The sequence below is a fragment of the Stomoxys calcitrans genome, chromosome 1, assembly GCF_963082655.1.
Source record: "Stomoxys calcitrans chromosome 1, idStoCalc2.1, whole genome shotgun sequence".
NCBI classification, from domain to species: domain Eukaryota; kingdom Metazoa; phylum Arthropoda; class Insecta; order Diptera; family Muscidae; genus Stomoxys; species Stomoxys calcitrans.
The window spans coordinates 154,826,473-154,844,187 of record NC_081552.1 but is presented as its reverse complement, the minus strand read 5'-3'; the positions used below and the strand labels follow the sequence as shown (position 1 = coordinate 154,844,187).

At 38.3% G+C, this 17,715-nt stretch overlaps 1 protein-coding gene across 2 annotated transcripts; it reads left to right on the top strand.

Moving 5' to 3' along the window:
• Window positions 1-1,115: 1,115 nt before the first annotated feature.
• LOC106089420 (mediator of RNA polymerase II transcription subunit 25) lies at window positions 1,116-17,445 on the top strand. 2 transcript variants are annotated; one of them, XM_013255262.2, is made up of 4 exons: window positions 1,116-1,227; window positions 1,417-1,930; window positions 4,413-5,929; window positions 16,776-17,445. In XM_013255262.2, exons 2-4 carry the CDS (start codon window positions 1,444-1,446, stop codon window positions 17,343-17,345), a joined length of 2,574 nt encoding a protein of 857 aa, XP_013110716.2. In that variant the 5' UTR covers window positions 1,116-1,227; window positions 1,417-1,443; the 3' UTR covers window positions 17,346-17,445. The 2 variants fall into 2 exon arrangements, with proteins under 2 accessions (XP_013110716.2, XP_013110717.2); XM_013255263.2 differs by lacking the exon at window positions 1,116-1,227 and adding an exon at window positions 1,279-1,360.
• Window positions 17,446-17,715: the final 270 nt, after the last annotated feature.

The window sequence follows — 17,715 nt, the reverse complement described above, 5'->3', positions numbered from 1 at the left end:
ATTGCAAGACCAAAAGCACAACACATTCTATTACAATCCCTATTATTTCGTACTGATTGATTGAGTTGCTTGTTGTGAAAGAAACATTTATTTTTCTTTCGAGTATATTTATTTATATTTAAAAAATACTTTCTTTTTTATGCATCCACAAACACTTTATTTTTTTCCATCCATGTGAACATTATCACTAACACTAACAAACACTCAGTTATAACTAGAAGATTGGCGTTTATTTTGCGTAAGAAAAAGACTTGTTGCACAGTGACTGTGGTTGTGCTCTCAATGGGCGTCCCGAAATGTAAATTTTCCCTAGATAAAAAAACAAGTTATGACGAAACAAACACATTTCGGCAAATTTTCAGTTTATTTTTTTTATATGGAGTTTCAACGCGAAAACCGAATATAGTACCGGCCTTATGGTCGGAAATTCTCTCCAATAAACAAAGTCTTCAGGTGTAGGGTTATTTGGCCCCTGTTCTTTCAATGGAAATTTTGGCTTATTTTTGGACTTTATAACTCTCTTATCCTTGGAGCGATGCCCCCAAAATAATAAATTAACTACGTGCTCAAACATTTGTGCAATTTATAATTTCGAGTAGATGTTTTATGGAAACAAATGGGTTAATCAAACAATTAACGAAAGCAAATAAGGACTCATGATGAAAGAATTAAAGGTGGTCTCATTTGTACAGCAACCACAAATCATGTGGAGTAATCCGCCATCTAGTCATCAAGCTGATCGAGGTTTTGCCAACACACACAAAAAAATTTGTGTGGGTGAATGTATACGTGTGCGTATATGAGCTGATCATACACGAGAAATAAGATAACAAAAAAAAATGCAAACAAAAATCTGACATCTTGATACCGTCATACCTGGTCGGCGGTTAACAGCTGTTCGCGTGAGACCACCTTTTTAAATCCGCCTCGATAAAGACTGTTCCTGCCTTTATTTAAATTTTTACATAAAAAGTACGCGAAATACATTACAGTCGAACAGCTGTGTACTGTATAAGAGATATTTATACTTGTTATTCTATAACAACTATTTATACAGTACGAAAGTACATTTTTAGCATTCTGGCAGAAGTGATAACAGATTCATATAAGTTATCATTTTATCTTACAAAACAAAACAAACCTGAAAGTCAGAAATCGGAACCTTATATTGATCGGCATAAGGAACGACCCATTAAGTTTTGCTCTGGGGTAGAGGTATTTCGAGAGGTAGGTAGAGGTGTCAACAACAAGAGGAGCCTAATCTCAGGTTTAAACCTTAGAGTGTTGGTGGTCCTTATTGCCGTGTCAACTGAAAAAATCCGAGCAGCAAGGAGCCCAAAACCTTAGGCTTCTGTCCTGTGTGGGTTGGTATGATTAAGTCTGGATTTTGAAAATTAAGTTTTTTTTGCGTTACAGGTTTAATCGTAGAACGTGAAATTTGAGATGGATGAAACCTTGGCTGATGTTGTATTCCTGGTAGAGGGCACATCCGCGAATGGAGCCTACATCAACGAACTGAAAACGAATTACATTGTGCCAACCTTAGAACACTTTAGCCAGGGTCCTATAGAAGATCGAGAATATTTGATATCGGACCAGCGATATTCAACACAATATTGTGTCGTCGTTTACCGTACAACAGCTAATTTATTGGAGCCGGTATGCACTACATATGGGCCATATGCGTCGCCACAAAAAGTGCTCGATTTATTTGAAAGATTGCCTTTGATTGGCGGAAGCATGGAGTCTTGCGCAAATTTAGCTGAGGGCTTTGCAACAGCACACGTTTGCTTCGAAGACATGAAGGAACATCGTACTGGTATGAGTATGGATCTTAATTTGAACTCCCAGAAGCACTGTATACTGATGTGTAACAGTCCTCCGTATTCCATGCCAGTTATGGATTGTTGGAAGTATTCGGGAAAAACAGGTCAGTCACTATCACTGGACTTTGGTAAAACTTTTTCTTAGTACGGACTCTGTTACCAATGATTTTATGAAAATACAACATTTAGATGAATTACAATTGGCAGATAGATATTTCCTCATTTAGCTTGTCTTCACCCGAAATTTATGATTATAAATTAATGCATTGATTCTTATTATCCGGCCACATTTTTTAATATATTTATATAGTAGATTCTCTGTGCCTAGTGATAGTAAGGCCTTATTTCACGCATGCATCTCCTACACCTATACACATATATATTTTATTAATCGTTTAGACATTCATAGTTATTGTAGCGATGTGCATCCATCCGTCCGTTTGTCAGAAATTCGAATGCGAACGAATTAAGCAATCAAAAGAACAATTTCTACACAAACTTATTGATATAGATTCACATACAAACTTCACTTCCGATTTCACTTCTTGCCTTAATTGTAACCCTATTTAGCTGAAAAAATTGCCATCCAACAAGCATAGCAATCAATTAAGAGATGAATCAGTTTGACATCTTGTGTTACCATAGCTATTACCTTTTATTCTACCGGCACGGGATATTCAAGAGCACCACACGGGCTGGATCTTTGAGCTCCAATATGTGTGGTTTTCGTCGTTAACACGAAAAGCTCAGTTGGAAGCTACCAGACGCGTCCACAGGTTGCGGATTGTGAAATGCTTTATTCGGCGTAACTCTAATTGCTGTCGCGGAAAATCAGCGGTATCGAGTGGAGAGTCTCAGAGAGAGATCGGGCGGCACCGGCTCTTGCCTTAATATTGAGTGCTTATGATACTCGATGTGACAAGGCGAGTTATTGGCGCCTTTGGGGAAGTCACAGGGGATTGGTAAATTTATTCATGAAGCTGCCTGGACCAAACTTTATAAAATAACTGCGAATGAGGCAATTCTATTAAAAGGCTTAAACAAGTCATATCGGAGATCATTTGAAAACTCCAACGACCTTTATTATTTCCAGGTATTTGTGAAAAATTACTTTTTCCATTCCAACGTTATAGTGCAACAACTAAATCCAGCAAAACCAATCTTTCAATATCCTATACCATGAATGTAACCAAGTAATAATGAAACTGATGTCATGTGTTGTTGTTGAGCCTCTAACTGAGACTCCACTCGATACAATCCCATGGCAGCCGGTTGTACGTACCGAATTGACCGATGGAGTCCTTCATCGGCAAGGACTGTCACCTCAGTGTACAACTCACTGCTACAACAACAAAACGATACCGCTGATTGTCCTCGACTGCTGTTGCAGCTACTCGGTATGGAGCAGTCCACTATCCGAAACCTGAGGACGCGCCCGGTAGCACGCAACTAAGCTTGTCGTGATAACTACATATGACCACCACAAAGATCGGAGCTCAAAGTTCCAGCCTGTGTGGTGTTCGCAGTTATCCCGTGCTGGGAGAAGGTTTTTTGTATTACTGGTTTGTGAGAGGTCGGGCGGCACCGGCTCTTGCACAAATACTGAGTGCCTATGATGCTCGATACGACAAGGGGTGTTATTGGCACCTTTAAATAACCAATGGCCGCCCTGTTCTTGCGGCGATCGGCCCTTTGGATCGGAACGAGGTTGCTCAACTACAGGAGCTTGACGAGGATCGCCACCTCCACATGAATATGTGGCTACAACAACAAAAAACACCCAGGGCCAAAATAATCATGTTGTTGTTGTAGCAGTTTATTGTGTTCTATCTTTCGTCTGCTTGATTCTGTTGAGTGTCAAGACCCACGAACTCTGCGACTAAGATGGGGTGCATCCACAGGGATCTGGGTCTGAGTCGAGTGGGTCTGGCTAGGCAGTTAAACAGGTTACGGGTATTGGGACATACATCTTGCACGTCGGCATCAATCCTAGCTCTGTAGGAATTGAGGCGGCTGCATCTGCCGGAACGTAATTGAGCCAGAACCACTCTGGTTTGCCGGGGAAGGTCGATTTCTTCGGGTGCAATGGGTGGCGGTCGTTCTCCAAGGACTACATTCACCCGGTAGCCAATTAGCCAAAATAATCATATTACCTAGGAATAAACCTGAGCATGAATCTTATGAATTACTTACGCTAAATGTAAAAGAAAATAGAAAAACAATAATCGGCGAGGTTCCTTTTAAATTTTTTTATTTGTAATTCAGATGTTCTATATTCGATATGACCGTGTTCGGTCCTATGGACCGGAACAAGAATGTTCGACTATTGGAACTTGGCGAGGATCGCTACCTCCACATGCAAACAGCTTTCATTATCGCTTTTAAATATTGCGTTGCACTTCACTTTGGGATTTCGTTGGTGACCGATTGGTGTGGAGTTCTCGTCGTTATTGCGTTCGTTTAGTGTTGTTACAATTACACATAACTGTATTTTCGTTTAACTGGATATTGTCTTGTATTTTTGTTTAGGCGCTACATGCATAGTTCCAAAAACAAAAAAATTACATTTAAATCTGTTCTTTTCAGTTGAGCAATTGGCTGGATTGTTTAATGAAAGAAAAATAAATCTTTCAATTGTCGCTCCACGAAAGATTCCTGTACTATTTAAAATTTTCATGAAAGCAGACGGCGACCAGCCGCTAGCTGCTAAAAACTATGCAAAGAATATAAGGCACCTGGTATTACTTAAAGGTTATCATCTTAAGGAAAGGCCACAAAGTCCAAATAGTGCAGCTATGGCAAATCAGACCAATCAAGTTGGTATGCCCAACCAAGTTGTGCAACAGCAACAGCAGCAACAACAACCTCAAACAAACGTTCAGCAGCAGCAAAATCAACAAAACGCGGGCATGCCTATGGATAATAGTTCTCATGCGCCGACGCAACAACAACAGCAGCAACAGCAGCAAAGTATGCAGCAACAGGTTGCTCAAATGGGTGGCCTTAATCCCAATCAACAGCCGGGCAATCCCCTTAATCAACAAATGTTGCAGCAGCAACAATTCAATCAAAACGCCAATTTCCAAGGCCAAGGTAATCGTTGGGTCTTTAATCCCAATCAACAACAGCAACAACAACAGCAGCAACCTCAGACACGACCTCAATTTATTGGTGGACCAAATGTTCCCGGAGGACCCATGGTTAGTCCCATGGGAGGAGTTAACCAAGGAATGCCTGGCCAGAATTCTGCTTTAATATCACAGCTCAGTGCACCGCCAAATCAGAATGTCAATCCGATGTTGCAACAGCAGCAACAGCAAATACGCATGCAATTGTTGAGTCAACAACAGCAACAAATGCAAATGCAACAACAACAGCAGCAGCAACAACAGCAGCAAAATGTAATGAACCCCAATATGAGTGTTGGTGGCCCAGGTCCCAATCCTCAACAGCAACAAATGTCTGTGCCCAACAATCAACCGAATACCTCCATGGGAAATCAACAAAATCAAGTGCAAAAGCCTCCCGATCAAGCGGTAATGCGAGACACCATTTGGTCCGGCACATTGGAATGGGTTGAGAAAAGTAAACCAGATCAACAGAAAATCACACGAACTCTGAAGTGCATAGTTACAGCAAACATTAAAGACGGGGAGCCCGAGATCAAAGCAGTCAACTGGCCATCAAAATTGCTCATGCAATTGATGCCCAAACATTTGGTCGGCAACATTGGGGGACAATTTCTCAAAGACTCGAAAATGGTCGTGTTCAAACCACAGCCCAGTGAAGCGCTGGACGCCTTGGCTAAAAATATGACTACTGTTTTTGCTGGTTGTGTGCATTTCACAACACCCGCAAACACCCCACCATGTGAAATAAAAGTTTTGATACTTTTGTATACAGCTGAGAAGAATGCCTACTTGGGCTTTATACCCAACAATCAATCCATGTTTGTTGAACGTTTACGCAAAGCGATTCAGCAGAAACAGTCAATGGGTATGCAGCAGACTGCTGCCGGTGGTGGTCCTCCAAATAACATGCAACAACAACAACAACAACAACAGCAGCAGCAGCAGCAACAACAACAGCAACAATCAAACCATGTAAGTGTATTCAAAATTTTATTTCTTTATTAGTTTTTGTATAGAGTTGTTAAAAAAAAATATATAAAATATGTAGGCTTAACTTTGTTTCCATTGACTGAATTAATATACAGTGCTGCTCAAGACATTCACCAATTTCTGTGATGAAATTGCAAGTCCTGTATAAGAGATATCGCCACACATAAAGAAATTCTTTTGCAGGATTTTGCAAGTCTAATCAAACAGGGAAACTGATTGAAAAACGAACCACAAATGTGTCTTTCACTGCCCCCACAAATTTTGTGGGAGTCAATTTGTTTTAGTTGCAAATCTTGGGACTTGTGATTTCTTGGTTGTGTTAAGTAAAATTAAAATAAAATATGTGCCATGAAATTGAAATAATTGATTTTTTTTAAGCACTGCCAAGTTTGTTTTTTACTTTTTTTAAATTACACAATAAATTAAACAAAATAAACTCATATTTATACCCTTCACCACTACCGTGGTACAGGGTATTATAACCTAGTGCATATGTTTGCAACACAAAAGGAAGAGAGATAGACCCATTGATAAGTATACCGATCGACTCAGAATCATTTTCTGATTCGATTTAGCTATGTCCGTCTGTCCATGTTAATTTGTGTACAAAGTTCAGGTCCCAATTTTCATCCGAATGTTTTAAAATTTGGTATAGAATTTTTTTGGCCTATTCGGCTACTGTCTAGTCTACTGAAATTGGAAAAAAATAGGTTCAGATTTGAAGATAGCTCCCATATATATTTTCCTCCGATTTTGACTAATATTGCAATAGTATCGTCATTTGTCGATTGTCACGAAATTTTGCATAAGGGATTTCCTTATAAGTGTTGTTGTTGTTGTTGTTCTAGCAGTGTGTTGTAGACTGAGGCGGAGACTCCATAGGGTTCAGATTTAGATATACCTGCCATATATATTTTTTTGCGCGATTTTCATTTATACAGGCTTTGCGAGCGCATATATCACCCTATCTTCTCAAAGCTTTGCACTACGCTTTCTTCTGTGACTACCACAAAACCCATGTACTTTCAGGCGCAATTTATTAAATTATTTCGCCCTATTAGAGTGAGCTGCTTAACGAACTTTAATTTGAAATTTAAGCTTTTAAGAAACTTAAAATTGTATGCTGCTGACAATTTTTACATTCTATAACTTATTATATCCAGCACCATAGCATAGTCATTCTATTTGCAACACATCGAAATATCCATTTCCGACCCTACAAAGTATATATTTCTGATCGTCGTAAAATTCTAAGACTATTTAACGATGTTCGTGTGTCTGTCCATCTGTCCCTCAGTTGTAATCACGCTACAGTCTTTAAAATTTAAGATATTAAGCAGATATATTGCACAGACTCGTATTTCTTCCATATGGAGATTACGTTCTTGAATGGGCCAAATCGGACTTTATTTGAATATAGCTCCCGTATAGACCGAGCGTTTTGGGTCTTAAGTAAAGCCGTAAAAGCCACAGCTTTTGTACGATTACGCTGAAATTTGAAAGTTGTACTAGGGGCCTCGATATACCAACCGAATATGACTCATATCGGACCATATTTACATATAGCTGCCTTATATACCGATATGCCGGTTTAGGGTCCTAAACCCGCAACAGGCGCATTTATAGTCCGATTACGCTGAAATTTGAAAGTTGTACTAGGGGCCTCGATATACCAACCGAATATGACTCATATCGGACCATATTTACATATAGCTGCCTTATATACCGATATGCCGGTTTAGGGTCCTAAACCCGCAACAGGCGCATTTATAGTCCGATTTTGCTGAAATTAGAAACAGTGAGTTGTTTTAAGTCTATATTTTGATATAGCTGCCATATAGACCGATCTGCCGACTTAGGGTCTTAAGCCCATAAGAGCCGCAATTATTACCCAATTTCGCTGAAATTTGAAATGGTGAGTTGTTATAAGCCTCCCGACATCCGATCCAAATATGGTTCAGATTAGACTATATTTAGTTATTGCTGCCACATAGACTGATCTGCAGATTTAGGGTCTTAAGCACACAAAAGCCGCAATTATTACCCAATTTCGCTGAAATGGTGATTTATTAAGCCTCCCGACATCTGACCCAAATATGGTTCAGATCGAACTATATTTAGACATAGCTGCCATATAGATCCACTTTCCAATTTAGGGTTTTTAGCCCATAAAAAGCGGATTTGTTGCCCGATTCCCTGGAACTGTGACTTGTATTAGAGCCCTCGGGACCTTAATCAAATTGCATATCACAATGGATATGGTAGTGGAGTTGTTATAAAAGAGGATGATTCATTTGTCCATGGTGGTGGATATCCAAAGTTCGGCGCGGACGAACTTAATACGTTTTTACTTTTTTCATTTAAATTGTTTCCTTCAGTTTTAAAGATTGTGCGTTAGGTTTTTAGTTGACAAGTATATTTGTATTGTTTAAAATTTGATTTATTATTATTATTTTTTTTTTAATTCTATCAATGTGTTACCCAGAAGGGCACTGGTTGATAAATAAATAAATTTGGCAAAAAAGATTCCTTTATGACTCTCGGAATTGCTGTTCATTGCCTTTCATAGAAATCGGTTCAGATTTATAAATATATAGCTCCCATATACAGTTGCGATCAAATTACTGGCAGTACAGCAAAATATAAATACGTATTGATTTTAACGCGGACTTTCTTGCAATTCGACTGCCTTATTTGTCTTTGTTGTACGTCAGTAAAAAACTATTGTATATAAGCTATAATATTGGTACATTTGTTGAACGTGTTAAAGTTATTATGACATAGTAATAGCAGTGAATAATAAAGTAAGGACAATCAATTTAAAATGAATTAAAACATTTAGAGAGTAACTCGCGGGTTTTTTTGATTAATAATATTCCCATAGTTTTTTCAAAACTTTGTAATGGGGCCACCCATCTGATGAATAAACAAACTTATAGAAAAAGTTAAAATTTTACTGAATTTAATGAAACGAAACACATTATTACAATAAACCAAGGTTAAAACAAGAGATGAGAGAGGCGGTCCCCCAAACACTTGGTCCCATATTTGTATGTTTGTGTGTTCCTTATAGACTAATGACGCCGTGGTGAAAATAGGGTACCACATTTTTTGATATCTGAAGGGGGCGGACCCTCCCCCTTACCCTAATTTTCAGAAACGCCAGATCTTGGAGATGTGTGGTGCGATTTAAGCGAAATTTTATGTACTCTCATATAGTACCCTAAAAATAAAAATTTGGTATCCAAATTTAGGATGGGGTACCTAGGGCGCTGCCCCACCCTAAAACCTACCAAACATATCATTAGACCAATCACGACAATATGGGACTCAAATGAAAGGTATTTAGGATAAGAAAACGTATCTGATATCCAAGTGCTAGGGGGACCACCCCAAGCCCCAAAACACCCCTAAATCGGACATATTTAACGACCATGGCAATATGGGACTCAAATGAAAGGTATTTGCAAGTAGAACACGAATCTGATATCCAAATGTGGGACCACGTTTCTGGGGGTCCACCCCTTCCCCAAGACACCCCCAAACTGGACTTATTTACTGACCATGGGAATATGGAGCTTAAATAAAAGGTATTTTAATGTAGAATACGAATCTGACCAAATATGGGACCAAGTGTTTGGGGGGCCGCCATTCACCAAAACCATCCCCCAAAGGGGACAAATTTACGACCATAGCAATATGGGGCTCAAATGAAATGTCTTTGGGAGTAAAGCACGAATTTGATATCAATATTCGGGAAAAGTGTCTATGGGGCCACCCCACCACCACAACAGAAATCATTGAAGTATTTTCTGACTATTGCAACATGGGGCTCAAGTAAGAGGTGTTTTAAAGTGGAATACGAATCCGATATATATTTTCAAGGCCAACGCACTGAGTGGCCGCCAATCCTACAAAACACCCCCCAAGCCGGTCATGCTTGCCGACTATGGAAATATGGGGCTCAAATTAAAGGTATGTGGGCGTAGACCACGTATCTGATTTCAGTATTAGGGGCCAACTGTCTAGCGGACGTCTACCATAACAACCCCCAAATAAGACGTATTTCCTCACCAAGACAATTTTGGTCTTAGTTCATAGTTTTTAGGGCCAATACCCCAAACCGGACATATTTGCTGACTTTTGCAATAAGGAGTTTAACTGAGGTTCGAAAACGAATTTGATATCCAATTTTGAGGCCAATGGCAATATGGGGTTCAAATAAATGATATATAGATATATGAGAATAGAGCACGTTGCTGATATATTTTCCGGGCTTAGTGTTTGGGGGACCAACCCAATCCCCAAAACACCCCTTAATCGGGCATATTTACCATTACCATTACCATTTTCGGGACCAATTTTCTGGAGGTCTACCCCTTTCCCAAAATATCCCACAAACAGCAATCTTTTAGTGACCATCGCAATATGGGGCTCAAATAAAGGTATTTGGGAATAGAATACGAATTTGATATCCAAATGTAGGACCATGTATTTAGGGTATCACCCCTTTCCCAAAACACCCCCAAAGGGAAAAAATTTTTCGACCATGCCAATATGTGGCTCAAATGAAAGGTATTTGATATTAGAAAACGAATTTGATAACCTATTTTGGGGCCATGTGTTTGGGGTACGCCTCATCCTGTAAACTTCTCTTAAGCCAATGGCAATATGGGGTTTCAATAAATGGTATTTGAGAGAAGAGCACGATGCTGATATTTTTCAGGGACAAGTATCTGGGGAACCACCTCTCCCCCGAAAATACTACTAAACCAGACATCTTGAGAATATCGGGCTGAAATGAAGTATTTTAAGAATGGAGTACACCTTACATCCAAACTTAAATTCGTAGACCAATAAAGATCATGTGGGATTCAGATAAAGGCACTTATATTGTTAAACTGTTAGTCAAGTTAGCATGGTATTTCACTAAAAGATCTTTAATTGTCGAAAATAAATATTCCAAGGAAACTTTTGTTCCATATAAAGTAAAAGAAGGCGCAGCGGAGCGGGCCCGGGTCAGCTAGTATATATATATATAAATAAATATATCAATATAAATATATGTTCGCTGACTACGTGATTTTTTCACAAATTGTACATTTTGGTACCAAAAAGTACTAAATACTACAATAGTACTTTTGCACTGAACGGAGACGGGAAAAATTAAATAATTTGATAAAATTGATCGTAGTCTTGACACAAATGCGATAAGATGTGTCAAATACGAAATGCTGAAATCGTACCAGGAGTGGAAGAAAACGTACTTAAGTACTGTTATTGGTAATATTTGGTCCATTTTTTTTACATTGAGCTACACAGCTCTGAAATATGGGATACAGGTACATCTTGATAGTATATATCGGGCGACTAGAAGATTTTTTGATATTCGAACATTTCGGTACTGTAAAGTACAAAATGGTACTTTCTCACCGGGTACCGGGTGACTAGAAAATTTTTCTTTTGAAATTTGTACATTTTGGTTTTGAAAAATACAAAATGGTACCTTCTTTATGAATTGAACTATAGCTCTGAAATTTGGAATACAGTTTCATCTGTCACTATGTACCGGGTGACTAAAAGATATTTTTGATATTGGTTCATTTTGGTACCAAAACATACAAAATGGCACCTTCTTTACAGACTGGCCTAGAGGTTTGAAATTAAGGTTACAGTTACACCTTGACAGTATATATAGAAGATTTGTTTGATGTTTGTACATTTTGGTACTAAAACGTACAAAATAGTACTTTCTTTACAGACTAAGCTACAGCTCCGAAATTTGGAATACAGGTAAATCTTGGCAGTAAATGAAAATTTTGCCCATGAACATTCCACTAAGGAACAGGGGCAGTATGTACCGGAATCTTGGCAGTATGTACCGGATATCTAGAAGATTTTTTGAAATTGTTACATTTAGGTATTAAAACGTACAAAATGGTACTTCATTTACGGATTGAGTTTATGACATCAAAATTGCGATATGAATAATTAAAACCAAGCCACTTCACTTTTGTAAGATTGTTCATACTTACGTTGCTCAAAATTTAGAGAAAATCTGTTGTAGAATACCATGAGAAAGGCCCTACAAGCGAAGATCGGGTGATACATATACAGTTGAGGTCAAAAAACAATAGCAGCGTAGTAATTGTAAAATCTTTTAACGGATAAAAAATTATATTTTTTTTGGAAGCGTATAATATTTTGTAGTTTTAAGCCTTTATTAAAAGTAAAAAGTTTAACGTGTTTTCAAAAAGGCCTTAAATGTCTTTATTTGAACCTTTTTTGTACGAATATCTAAAAAATACATTGCAAATGCAAATTTTGCCCATGAACATTCCGTTAAGGAACAGGGGCACTCACTTATCAATGGGTACTGTCTTATTCAAGTTTAAGCTCAATGATAAGGGACCTCCATTTTATATATATATATATATATATGTATATATATATATATATATATATATATATATATATATATATATATATATATATATATATATATATATATATATATATATATATATATATATATATATATATATATATACTATCATACCCCCGATGCTACACCCAATGTGTCACTGTATCCCAATGTCACTGTATCCCAATCTTAAGAGCTTTTGCCTAATCCGTCAAGAAGTACCATTTTGAACGTGTACCATTTCCAAAAACAAAAATTTTTGACCGGTATATACTGCCAAGGTGCAACTGTATCCCACTTTTGTGACCTTTAGCGCTATCTATAAAACAAGCAACGTTTTGTAAGTTTTAGTTCCTAAATGTACGGATTTTAAAAAACTCTTCCAGTCACCAAATATATAATCTCAAGATTTACCTGTATCCCACATTACGGAGCTTTAACTTAGTTTGTGAAGAAAATACAATTTTGTGCAATTTGTACCTAAATGTACTAATTTCTAAAAATCTTCTACACCACTACTGTGGTACAGGGTATTATACAGAGTGTTGGCGCCTTTAAATAACCAATGGCCACCCTGTTCCCACGGCGATCGGTCCTTTGGACCGGAACACGTTGCTCACCTACAAGAGCTTCACGAGAATCGCCACATCCACATGAAAATGTGGCTACAACAACAATAACAGGGTATTATAACTTAGTCCATTGGTTTGTAACACCTAGAAGGAACAGAGCTAGACTCAAGGATAAGTATACCGATCGACTCAGAATCTCTTTCTTATTAAATTTAGCCCGTCGGTCTGTCCATTTTAATTTGTGTACAAAGTACAGGTCTCAATTTTCGTCCGATCGTCTTCAAACCTGATACAGGCATGTTTTTCGCCCTAGAGACAAAGCCTATTGAAATTGAAAAAAATCGTTTCAGATTTGGATATAGCTCCCACATATATTTTAGGCCGATTTGACTAATATTGCATTAATTTGGTCATTTATTAACCGATTCTCGCGAAATTTGACAGGAAGGATTTTCTATAGACATTTATGGTGATTTGCATGGAAATCGGCTCATATTTAGATAAGAAATCATATATATATATATCCCCCGATTTTCACTCCTAGAGCCTCTGCAAGCGCATTTATTGACCAATCTTCCCAAAATTTAGCACAACGACTTTCCTGGACGACTACCACAATATCTAAGAAGTTTGCTTGAAATCGGTTCAGATTTAGATATAGCTCCCATATACATATATGTTCGTCCGATATATACATATATATATATATATATATATATATATATATATATATATATATATATATATATATATATATATATATATATATATATATATATATATGATTTTTTACCTAAATATATAAACGGATTTTCACTTCTAGAGCCAATGCAAGCGTATTTATTCACCAAATTTTTGTCCAACGCTTTCCTCGACGACTTCTAAAATATCTAGAATTTGGTTGCAATCGGTTCATATTTAGATATGCAAATTGCAAATTTTGCCCATGAACATTCCACTAAGGAACAGGGACAAACTACTCACATATCAATGAGTGCAGTCCGATTCAAGTTTAAGCTCAATGATAAGGGGCCTCCTTTTTATAGCCGAGTCCAAACGGCGTGCCGCAGTGCGACATCTCTTTGAAGAGAAGTTTTATATGGCATAGTACCTCACAAATGTTGCCAGCATTAGGAGGGGAAAACCACCGCTGAAATTTTTTCTGATTGTCTCGCCAGGATTCGAACCCAGGCGTTCAGCGTCATAAGCGGACATGCTAACCTCTGCGCTACGGTGACCTCCAATATAGCTATCATATTCGTCCGATTTTGGGTAATTTGCAATGTTGTTGCCATTTATCAACCGTAGTTATTACAGTTTGAACATATTTGCTCGAAATTTGATACAGATTGCTAAATAACCCATCCGAAAACATACCCCAAGCTCCATCAAAATTGGATTAGAATTAGATATAGCTCCCACTATGTACTTCTACGCCTATATGCCTTTCCTTACTAGTTATACCCACCACCATAGGATGGGGTATACTAATCTAGTCATTCCGTTTATAAAACCTCGAAATATTCGTCAAAGACCCCATAAAGTAAATATATTCTTGATCGTCTCGTCGATCTGAATCGATCCGATGTCCGTCTGTCGAAATTACGATAGAGGTTGAACGCGTAACGCTTGCCGCTTGAAACCTTGCACAGAAACTTAATATCGATATAGATCGTTGGGGATTGCAAATGGGTCATATCGGTTCAGATTTAGATATAGCTCCCATGTAAACCGATCTCCCGATTTGACTTCTTGAGCCCCTGGAAGCCGAAATTTTCATCCGATTTGGCTGAAATTTTGCATGTAGTGTTCCGTTATGACTTCCAACAACTGTAATAAGTACGGTCCAAATCGGTCTATAACCTAATATAGCTCCTATATAAAGCGATCTCCACATTTTACTTCTTGAGCCCCTGGAAGCCGCAATTTTTGTCCGATTTGGCTGAACTGTGTCAACTACGGTCCAAATCGGTCTATAACCTGATATAGCTTCCATATAAATCCATCTCATGATTTGACTTCTTGAGCCCCTAAAAGCCGCAATTTTCCGATCTGGCTGAAATTTTGCACTTGGTGTTCTTTTATGGCTTCCAACAACTGTGTCAAGTACGGTCGAAATCGGTCTATAACCTGGTATAGCTCCCATGCAAACCGTTGGCCCGATTTGACTCTTGAGCCCTTACAAGCCACAATTTTTGTCCGATTTGGCTGAATTTTTGCATGTACTGTGTAAGTAAACCGGTCTCGATTATCCTTGTTCGGTTCCTAGAAGCTTTAATTTTTGCTGGGTTGACAGAAGTTTGGCATGTAGAATAAAATTATGCCCTACAACTTATTTTATTTGGGGACAATTTTTGCAGCATCCATGCTGGTGGGTTCCCAAGATTTGGCCCGGCCGAATTTTGCACGCCCTTACTTGTTTTTATTTTCTTTTAATTTCTGTGGTGGTTGCAAATGTTTTGAGCAGCACAGTAAGTAAAATAAAAACAAGTAAAAGCGTGCTATGTTTGGCCGGGCCGAATCTTACATACCCTCCACCATAGATAGCATTTGATAAGTTTTTAGCCCGATATCTCTACAAAGGCAAACAAAGGATAATGGATAAGAATAGCTATGCTATTAGAGCTATACCAAGTTATAAATTGATTGGGCTTACACTTGGTTTGGCTGTTGGAGACCAAAGTGGAAGTCATTGTGCGAAATTTCGGCAAAATCGAATAAGAATTGCGCCCACTTTATAGGCTCAAGAAGTATAATCGGGAGACGATTATAAGGGTGATATAGCTCCCTTAGACCACACTTGGCAGTTGTTGGAAGTTAAAACAAATCTGGTAATAATTGCGCCCTTTTGCGGCTCAAGAAGTCAAGATGTGAGATTAGTTTATATGGGAGCTGTATCAGGTTATAAACAGATTTGAACCATACTTGGTACAGTTGTTGAAAGTTAAAACAAAACACATCTAGCAATATTTCAGCCAAATCGGATAAGAATTGCGCCCTCTAGCGGAAGTCAAGATCCAAGACCGATTTATATGGCAGCTATATCAAAACATGGACCGATATGGCCCATTTACAATCCTTACCAACCTATACTAATAAGAAGTATTCGTGCAAAATTTCAAGCGCTTTGCTCCTTCGAAAGTTAGTGTGCTTTCGATAGATAGACGAACGGACATGGCGAGATCGACTTAAAATGTCATGACGATCAAGAATATATATATATATATTTTATGGGGTCTTAGACGAATATTTCGAGATGGTACAAACGGAGTGACGAATTTAGTATACAAGGTGTGTTAACTTCTAACAACTGTGACAAGCATAGTCTAAATCGGTTCATAAATTACGATCGCTGCCATATGTACCGATCTTTAGATTTGACTTCTTGAGCCTGTAGAAGGCGTAACTACCACCCGATTTGGTTGACAATTTGCATATAAAGTGTAACTATGGCTAATATAGCTCTCATATAAACCGATCGCCCGACTTGACTTCTTGGGTGTCTAGGGTGAGCAATTATTTGCCTGAAATTTTAAACGTGTTATATTATTATGTGTCCATCTGTATCTCCTATATAATCGAAAAAGTCATTTAAAGAACTCTCTTAAATGCGACCCATGGTGGAGGGTATCTAAGATTTGACCAGGCCGAATTTTAGCGCGTTTTAACTTGTTAAATTTACGGTCTTCATTTATTAACAATAGTTTTTTTTTCGCCATCAATAAATCGTTGCTCTTTGCATGGAGGGGCGTAACAATTCGAGTTAGGCGGAGATTTCTTAAATAATTTCAATAATTACCTAGGTGTTGTGTGTTTCTTTTTCTTCTTTTAGGGTCTGCAGCAGCAACAACAACAGCAGCAACAACAAAACCAACAGCAAATGCAAATGGGAAATCCAATGAATGCCATGGGCCCAAACACAATGAATCCGCAACAGCAACAAGATCCTAGCCAACAACAACATCAATTTAACCAATACAATCCACAACAACAACAAATGAGCATGCAAATGGCCGGCGGTCCCATGAACCAACAAATGATGCCAGGCCCTCCGATGGCTGGAGGGCCAGACCAAATGGTTGGCAACAATCCCATGCAGCAGCAAATGTCAATGATGCAACATCAGCAACGTATGCCAATGATGCCCGGTGGTAATCCCAACAATCCACAACAGCAGCAAATGCGAATGGTGCGTCCAATGATGAGCAATAATTCTGGTTTGCGCCATTTACTCCAGCAACAAACCACTCCAGGTCAACAGTTTCGTCCACAAATGGGTGGTGGTGGTGGACCAGGTGTTGTACCGGGCATGGGTGGCGGAATGCCCAATCCCGGTCAAATGACAGGAGGTCCGGGTGGTCCCAACAGACCTTTTGATGACAACAATTTTGACTTTATGTAAAAACTCTAAAATATTTTTTTTTAACTTTTACAAACCACACATTCGTACTCTTACAAGAAAATAAAAATATAATAAAAAAGTTTAAGACTTGTTCAAACTACTTCTGTTTATTTTCAATTATTTTTTTATTTCTTTTTAAAACGTTTATATTTTACAGTCTATTATATGATCTTGTTCCGAGAAGACTCAAAAAGGGCTGAAGGCTGAGTTTGGCCCCCAGTGTGATATTTTCAAAAACTCTCAGATCTCGGCGATAAGTACATCGATTTCAGTAAAATTTTGTATGCCCCTTTTGGTAATCGAAGAGAGTTTAGTGCGCACAACAAGCCGATTACTGGCTTAGGTGTATGTTCATAATGGCATGGGGTGG

Excerpts from the sequence above, each read along its gene's own strand:
- LOC106089420 (XM_013255262.2), top strand. The coding sequence starts at position 1,444 with ATGGATGAAACCTTGGCTGATGTTGTATTCCTGGTAGAGGGCACATCC. Across the intron at positions 1,931-4,412 it reads GAAGTATTCGGGAAAAACAG|TTGAGCAATTGGCTGGATTG; the intron begins GTCAGTCACTAT and ends TGTTCTTTTCAG. Across the intron at positions 5,930-16,775 it reads AACAGCAACAATCAAACCAT|GGTCTGCAGCAGCAACAACA; the intron begins GTAAGTGTATTC and ends TTCTTCTTTTAG.